Source organism: Polyodon spathula, chromosome 12 (genome assembly GCF_017654505.1).
Source record: "Polyodon spathula isolate WHYD16114869_AA chromosome 12, ASM1765450v1, whole genome shotgun sequence".
Lineage (NCBI taxonomy): Eukaryota > Metazoa > Chordata > Actinopteri > Acipenseriformes > Polyodontidae > Polyodon > Polyodon spathula.
In genome coordinates, this window is record NC_054545.1 from 1,205,770 (window position 1) to 1,214,686 (window position 8,917).

General features: G+C 43.9%; 1 protein-coding gene across 1 annotated transcript in view; it reads left to right on the forward strand.

Annotated features, from left to right (window-relative positions):
- The first annotated feature begins 1,585 nt into the window (after positions 1-1,585).
- LOC121325027 (MAM domain-containing glycosylphosphatidylinositol anchor protein 2-like) overlaps positions 1,586-8,917 on the forward strand; it is a 166,748-nt gene continuing 159,416 nt past the window's right edge. The window contains exon 1 of the mRNA XM_041267324.1: positions 1,586-2,559. Coding sequence (XP_041123258.1) covers positions 2,487-2,559 — 73 coding nt within the window. The 5' untranslated portion in view covers positions 1,586-2,486. The remainder of the gene's footprint in view (positions 2,560-8,917) is intronic.

The window sequence follows — 8,917 nt, forward strand, 5'->3', positions numbered from 1 at the left end:
TGCTGGGGGAAAAAAATCAATTCGAGAAAAAACTAAATAAATGGAGGTGGTGTCTTATCAGTTGGAAATTAGGGGAATTTATATAAAAAAATGACAAATTGAGCAGAATGTTTGCGTGTAATATAATCTAGACTGCCCGGTAATGTGCTGCGCATTGTCCAAGCATTCAATGACTGCAGCAGGAGCCATTTCACTGTAACAAAGCAAAAGATCGTTCTTTTCATGTAAAAGCATAAAGACAATGCAGATGCAGTGTTACTATGACGCCGTTCTGATATCACTTTCCTCATCAGCTGTTGATTTCGTATGTCACTTCCGACTGCATGTAAGACAGTCACTATTTGTCCTCTGTGATGTTGCCCATTTCTTTAAGACGTGTCACTTGGTGGTCAGATATTTCCCTGTTCCTGCATAGATCCACCCCCACTGATTTCTAACACCACAAACATTTACAAAGCTAAGGCAGGCTTACAAAGCTTAACTGACTAATATTTCTGCCAGTTGTGTCAAAGTGGTGAAGCACAGGTCTGTTCATCTGAACCATCACGGAACAAGCAATGGCATAGCATTAATAACCTCATTAAGCGCACTTAAACAGCATCCCCTCTTAAGAACCAAGAGCACAAAATGCACCAGTATACTACTTCAGCTGAGAAGAAGGAGAAATATATTAAATTAAGCTAAATTAAAACACAGTGCAGAATAAATACATAAATCAAATTCATGCCTAGCACATTGCATCAGAAAAATCCATTACCTTCAGTTAAGTCCTATGTCACATAAATATTTAATAGATGAGTGAATTTACAATTTAAATGAGTTTTAATTCAAGTAAAAATGCCCTGCGTCAATAGTGCCTTGCCTTGAGTAAGATAATCAGATATATTGCTAAGTTAGACACCTTAGATGGCTTCATGGCTGTGCCAGTTGTTTCAAGAAGCTTTGGAGATTTACACTAACTTGGGAGTGGGGATCTGCAGCAAGGTCTGTTCTCCAGAAGGAGCCTGCAGAGTCGTTACTTCCCAGACTGTTCTTAAAACATCAGCGCTGTGTGGAGTTTCGGACACAGAAGCAGCTGCAAACCGAGCACCTGCTGTGAAACTGCTGTCCAGCAGGGAGCTGCACCTTCGACATATTGCCACAGCGATTACTTTAGTATTACAAATGAAGCCCACACGTGTGTTTGTTGTACGACCCCACCAGTAAAAAGCAGCAGATGCAAATGTCATTGCGCTTCAATTATTTCGATTTCTGTGGATAATTCGGAACTATTACTAGAGCCGATGCAAATAAAATACCAGCAGTCTACGCCCATTGAAGCTACACACATTGCCAGTGAAACAACGCGCTACTGGATGACTAGTACCCACACTGAGGATTTTCTTTACAATTTGGGGTTATATGTATTATCACTATACATGTAATATTACAATGCCCCCCGCTTTGCGCTCCCGCTTGGATTTTCACCGGGTCGGGACACAATGACGCTGAGCGCTGCAGCACATCCCAGTGAGTTGTGAAGAATCACGCAGTCTTTGACGTCGCCTTGCTGCGGCTGCCCGCTTCACTCCAGCTTCACAGCACGTATTGAGCAACGTGACTGTTCATTTGCACTAATCCGTCCTCCTTTTATACATTCTGAGTGGAAGAGAGAAAAAAGAGAAGAAACGCATTCCCTCCTACTCCTTCTGCCTGTTCTCGCAGTGGAACCGGGAGGCTAAAACGAAACCAGGTGCGTTCTCAGTTTCTGCGTTAGTGGAGCTGCGAGATGATACGGTCGGGGGGATTGGATGCTGCAGAATTATAGCGGTGGGGAGCGCATCACCTTTACTCACCAGTCCAGAGCATCCTGCAACTCCCAGCACTGAGGCAACCGGCTCGCTGTGGGGGACAAAAATAAGCACGGGAAGAGAGGGAACAGCAAGCTGTATTATGTGAGCTTAAACACGGTCTCTCTGGGTTGCAATAGCAATGGCATCTGATGGAATTGGTCAACAAGGATGCGTGTGGATATTGCAGGACTGCAATCAAGCGTGTTTGTTTAATTATTCTCGGGGGAGCTTCGTGAGCTACTTTTAAACGCAGAAGAGCCCTCCTTTTCCCCTCCTAGCTCGATCCATTTTAAAAGCCCACTCAGCTTGTGAAACGTACATTTCTTTATTTTCACTGTGAACGACTGTACATCTCCTCGAGCACAGAGGCTTCTTCTGTTTAATTATTTATATATATATATATATATATATATATATATATATATATATATATATATATATATATATATATATATATATATAAAATAAAATAATTGTACTTAATTCCGAGTGCCTTTCCGTGGCTGAAGAACCCTCCCCCTCTCTACTGACACTTCTGATTTATCAGCGGGAGTGCTGTGTGACAGTAGCCGGGATTCGAGCTCTGTCTTGCAGACACCTTCCCCAAGAAGGCTCCGTCATCTCCGGGCTGGATATGTTCACATTTACGTCAAGATGGATTTAGTTTTCGGTCTGTGGTGGCTGCTCATGGTGTGTCTGGAAGGCATTTGTTGCCAAGGAGTGTACGGTAAGCTGATTTACACTTAAATATCGCATTGCATTTTAGTGAAGATGATCGTGACCTTGTACATTTACAAAGGGAGTGTTGCACTGGCATTACATCCTACTGCCCGACAATACTTAGACCTGCTTTGTGATAGTCCAGGGAGGTGTATGGTTGTCTGCATTAAACCACAGGTGACAGTGCGCAGATTTCGGATGAGATGGATACACATTTCCAAGCCGCCCTGCAGTGTATGAGCTGTTGGGGCTGGATCGGTATCTTTCTGGGTAGCCTATATGCGCACGGAAAGCAGCTCTTTCGGAATGCTTTCTGCACTATGTTGTGAAATAAACGAACCACCAACCCGGACACACAACAAGCGTTTTAACACAGCGTTGATCTGACTGGATTGACAATGAGGACTTCAGGTCGTATCGGACCTCCCCTCTGGACTGGAGCGATACAGATGCAAATACAGTTTCCACATACTTACTCCAAATGACAGTGTTTCATTAGTATTGCTAACGTGCCATTGCTGCATGGCTGGTTTGCCTTTTCAGGCGAGGGTCTGCCTTTTATTAGGAGTTGCAATGTATCAGAATTAGAAGCGCAGCATGCCTGGCGGTGGAGTGCACACTGTCGCAGACAGAGTTAACTGTTTCGAAGCATAGGCTAACCCAGAGCTCGGAAGACACTTAACATAACTGACATTGTTTCTGTTTCCTTAAACAAACAGACAAACAAACAAATGCATAACAAAACACATACATAAATAAATACTGTAGCGAACCAACAATGCATACACAGAAATATCAGCAGCACTGCTTTGTACGAGTTCTTAAATGATTCGGGTTGGATTCCCTGGAACCCGTAGAGCAGATGGATGTTTTCTTTCTAAGTGCAGTAGTTGTGTAGAGCCTCGTGGTTATAATAATGAGTATCATTGATCACAGGTGCAAGCTTTATTTCATTTCAGTCCAGTCGCCCGAAGCACACGGGCTATTGCGATGCAATAACTGTATGTCACGTACAAATCAATGGCACGAGGCGTTCATTCTAAAACTGGATATGAAATATTGCAAATCGCGACTCTGAAAGCAATGTGAAATAAGCCGCGTTTGCTGTCAATGTCACAGACAGTTACTTGGACGGTTTACTATCTGTATGGACCCAAAGGGAAATATTAGCGCACTGTAAACACACTGTCTATACACCCAGGAGTTAAAATCGTTGTTGTTTTTGTATTTCGCAGCCGATGCCTTTGCACTGACAGAGAAGTATGGGTGGAGGGGATAATGTTGCATGCTGTACATTGAGCAGCAAGTCACAGAACAGTTCAAGCTGACATCATGCCGCCCTGGTTTGTAAAACATTAAGCGTGCACGATGCCTGGGTGAACTTACATCGTTTTATAAATGGCAGCGGACGTTAAAGTCAGCGACAGCCTTTAGGGTTGTTATGTGCTGCTGGAGAATTAGCCCCGGAACTTCAGCCCTGGACAGAGTCAAGGAAGCAGCCGTCACGGGACATCATGACGACCTGGCGACGTGCGCGTTGACGCAAAAGCTGTGGGGCGCTGCTGGTAGAAGAGAGAGCGCATCATGCAAAGAGACAGTTATGATATGCTGTCACACAGAGTTTGAGTTGCAGTTCTAGTGATTCTTTTAATGATGTCATGGGTTTCCACGCGTATAAAACACGATCTCTGTAAACGTGCACGGTGATTTTGCAGTTTTCTTTCAGCATGATTGTAATGTGCATTTACCATGGTTTTCATGGTTTGCCCTGTTTTTTTTTTAGTGTGCTTTACCATAAATCTGTTGGCATTTACAATGCTTACCTGTGCTTTACTATGCTTTCACTGTGCTATAACCCTCTACTATGCTTTATTTATACTATTCTGAACTTTTATACGGGCAATACTGAAGCTGCTAGCTGTAGCATGAAAGTAAAATACAGCATTTAGTGCTTTTAGAAATGTAAAGCTTATAATTATCTATTTGTTTTGCAGTACCTTATAAACTTTAAATCACTACCATACGTACATAGCAGGAGAAGTGTACTTTAATTAAAACGATTGCACATAGCAGCTGCACTGCACTCTGGTGAAAACCATGCATCACATTTCTTTATCAACACAGAAGTTTATACTGTCAGTCATTGTGAAAACACTCTGATTTCACCAGGGAGCACAGTTAGAAGATGCATCTCCTGCTCTGTAGCATTTCACCAGAGACACAGTTAGAAGATGCATCTCCTGCTCTGTAGCATTTCACCAGAGACACAGTTAGAAGATGCATCTCCTGCTCTGTAGCATTTCACCAGAGACACAGTTAGAAGATGCATCTCCTGCTCTGTAGCATTTCACCAGAGACACAGTTAGAAGATGCATCTCCTGCTCTGTAGCATTTCACCAGAGACACAGTTAGAAGATGCATCTCCTGCTCTGTAGCATTTCACCAGAGACACAGTTAGAAGATGCATCTCCTGCTCTGTAGCATTTCACCAGAGAGCACAGTTAGAAGATGCATCTCCTGCTCTGTAGCATTTCACCAGAGAGCACAGTTAGAAGATGCATCTCCTGCTCTGTAGCATTTCACCAGAGACACAGTTAGAAGATGCATCTCCTGCTCTGTAGCATTTCACCAGAGACACAGTTAGAAGATGCATCTCCTGCTCTGTAGCATTTCACCAGAGACACAGTTAGAAGATGCATCTCCTGCTCTGTAGCATTTCACCAGAGACACAGTTAGAAGATGCATCTCCTGCTCTGTAGCATTTCACCAGAGAGCACAGTTAGAAGATGCATCTCCTGCTCTGTAGCATTTCACCAGAGACACAGTTAGAAGATGCATCTCCTGCTCTGTAGCATTTCACCAGAGAGCACAGTTAGAAGATGCATCTCCTGCTCTGTAGCATTTCACCAGAAGACACAGTTAGAAGATGCATCTCCTGCTCTGTAGCATTTCACCAGAGACACAGTTAGAAGATGCATCTCCTGCTCTGTAGCATTTCACCAGAGACACAGTTAGAAGATGCATCTCCTGCTCTGTAGCATTTCACCAGAGAGCACAGTTAGAAGATGCATCTCCTGCTCTGTAGCATTTCACCAGAGACACAGTTAGAAGATGCATCTCCTGCTCTGTAGCATTTCACCAGAGAGCACAGTTAGAAGATGCATCTCCTGCTCTGTAGCATTTCACCAGAGACACAGTTAGAAGATGCATCTCCTGCTCTGTAGCATTTCACCAGAGAGCACAGTTAGAAGATGCATCTCCTGCTCTGTAGCATTTCACCAGAGAGCACAGTTAGAAGATGCATCTCCTGCTCTGTAGCATTTCACCAGAGAGCACAGTTAGAAGATGCATCTCCTGCTCTGTAGCATTTCACCAGAGACACAGTTAGAAGATGCATCTCCTGCTCTGTAGCATTTCACCAGAGACACAGTTAGAAGATGCATCTCCTGCTCTGTAGCATTTCACCAGAGACACAGTTAGAAGATGCATCTCCTGCTCTGTAGCATTTCACCAGAGACACAGTTAGAAGATGCATCTCCTGCTCTGTAGCATTTCACCAGAGACACAGTTAGAAGATGCATCTCCTGCTCTGTAGCATTTCACCAGAGACACAGTTAGAAGATGCATCTCCTGCTCTGTAGCATTTCACCAGAGACACAGTTAGAAGATGCATCTCCTGCTCTGTAGCATTTCACCAGAGACACAGTTAGAAGATGCATCTCCTGCTCTGTAGCATTTCACCAGAGAGCACAGTTAGAAGATGCATCTCCTGCTCTGTAGCATTTCACCAGAGACACAGTTAGAAGATGCATCTCCTGCTCTGTAGCATTTCACCAGAGACACAGTTAGAAGATGCATCTCCTGCTCTGTAGCATTTCACCAGAGACACAGTTAGAAGATGCATCTCCTGCTCTGTAGCATTTCACCAGAGACACAGTTAGAAGATGCATCTCCTGCTCTGTAGCATTTCACCAGAGACACAGTTAGAAGATGCATCTCCTGCTCTGTAGCATTTCACCAGAGACACAGTTAGAAGATGCATCTCCTGCTCTGTAGCATTTCACCAGAGAGCACAGTTAGAAGATGCATCTCCTGCTCTGTAGCATTTCACCAGAGAGCACAGTTAGAAGATGCATCTCCTGCTCTGTAGCATTTCACCAGAGAGCACAGTTAGAAGATGCATCTCCTGCTCTGTAGCATTTCACCAGAGACACAGTTAGAAGATGCATCTCCTGCTCTGTAGCATTTCACCAGAGAGCACAGTTAGAAGATGCATCTCCTGCTCTGTAGCATTTCACCAGAGACACAGTTAGAAGATGCATCTCCTGCTCTGTAGCATTTCACCAGAGAGCACAGTTAGAAGATGCATCTCCTGCTCTGTAGCATTTCACCAGAGACACAGTTAGAAGATGCATCTCCTGCTCTGTAGCATTTCACCAGAGACACAGTTAGAAGATGCATCTCCTGCTCTGTAGCATTTCACCAGAGACACAGTTAGAAGATGCATCTCCTGCTCTGTAGCATTTCACCAGAGACACAGTTAGAAGATGCATCTCCTGCTCTGTAGCATTTCACCAGAGAGCACAGTTAGAAGATGCATCTCCTGCTCTGTAGCATTTCACCAGAGACACAGTTAGAAGATGCATCTCCTGCTCTGTAGCATTTCACCAGAGACACAGTTAGAAGATGCATCTCCTGCTCTGTAGCATTTCACCAGAGACACAGTTAGAAGATGCATCTCCTGCTCTGTAGCATTTCACCAGAGACACAGTTAGAAGATGCATCTCCTGCTCTGTAGCATTTCACCAGAGAGCACAGTTAGAAGATGCATCTCCTGCTCTGTAGCATTTCACCAGAGACACAGTTAGAAGATGCATCTCCTGCTCTGTAGCATTTCACCAGAGACACAGTTAGAAGATGCATCTCCTGCTCTGTAGCATTTCACCAGAGACACAGTTAGAAGATGCATCTCCTGCTCTGTAGCATTTCACCAGAGACACAGTTAGAAGATGCATCTCCTGCTCTGTAGCATTTCACCAGAGACACAGTTAGAAGATGCATCTCCTGCTCTGTAGCATTTCACCAGAGACACAGTTAGAAGATGCATCTCCTGCTCTGTAGCATTTCACCAGAGACACAGTTAGAAGATGCATCTCCTGCTCTGTAGCATTTCACCAGAGACACAGTTAGAAGATGCATCTCCTGCTCTGTAGCATTTCACCAGAGACACAGTTAGAAGATGCATCTCCTGCTCTGTAGCATTTCACCAGAGACACAGTTAGAAGATGCATCTCCTGCTCTGTAGCATTTCACCAGAGACACAGTTAGAAGATGCATCTCCTGCTCTGTAGCATTTCACCAGAGACACAGTTAGAAGATGCATCTCCTGCTCTGTAGCATTTCACCAGAGACACAGTTAGAAGATGCATCTCCTGCTCTGTAGCATTTCACCAGAGACACAGTTAGAAGATGCATCTCCTGCTCTGTAGCATTTCACCAGAGAGCACAGTTAGAAGATGCATCTCCTGCTCTGTAGCATTTCACCAGAGACACAGTTAGAAGATGCATCTCCTGCTCTGTAGCATTTCACCAGAGACACAGTTAGAAGATGCATCTCCTGCTCTGTAGCATTTCACCAGAGACACAGTTAGAAGATGCATCTCCTGCTCTGTAGCATTTCACCAGAGACACAGTTAGAAGATGCATCTCCTGCTCTGTAGCATTTCACCAGAGACACAGTTAGAAGATGCATCTCCTGCTCTGTAGCATTTCACCAGAGACACAGTTAGAAGATGCATCTCCTGCTCTGTAGCATTTCACCAGAGAGCACAGTTAGAAGATGCATCTCCTGCTCTGTAGCATTTCACCAGAGACACAGTTAGAAGATGCATCTCCTGCTCTGTAGCATTTCACCAGAGAGCATGGAGCAGCGATATATTATATTAGGGAACATTAAAGAGCAGATTGGTACAGGGCTGAAAATCCCAGTTATCTTCACTAGTGTAGTCTTATTGTTTCCAATCACTGTGTCTCATGTTCTCTTTCATTTAGCACATTCTGGGAACTTCTTTAAAAAAGGACCTCTGTGGCCTCTATAAAGCTCAAACATGTCTTCTCTCTAAGTACAACTGGTACACCGAGTGTAACCATGAGTCTGTCCCCCTGTAACACTCACAGTGGGTGAAACACATTTGTTCCATATGTTCTTTTCTTACGGATGTATTTCTTATATCTGCTAGGGGCAGATTGTTGCAGGGGGATGTTGAACTTTTATTATTAATTGTTTTTCTCTATAATAATGATTCCAACTCTATGTGTAGGTTTTATGTTCAAATTGATATGTAACCATTATACAGCTTCAAATA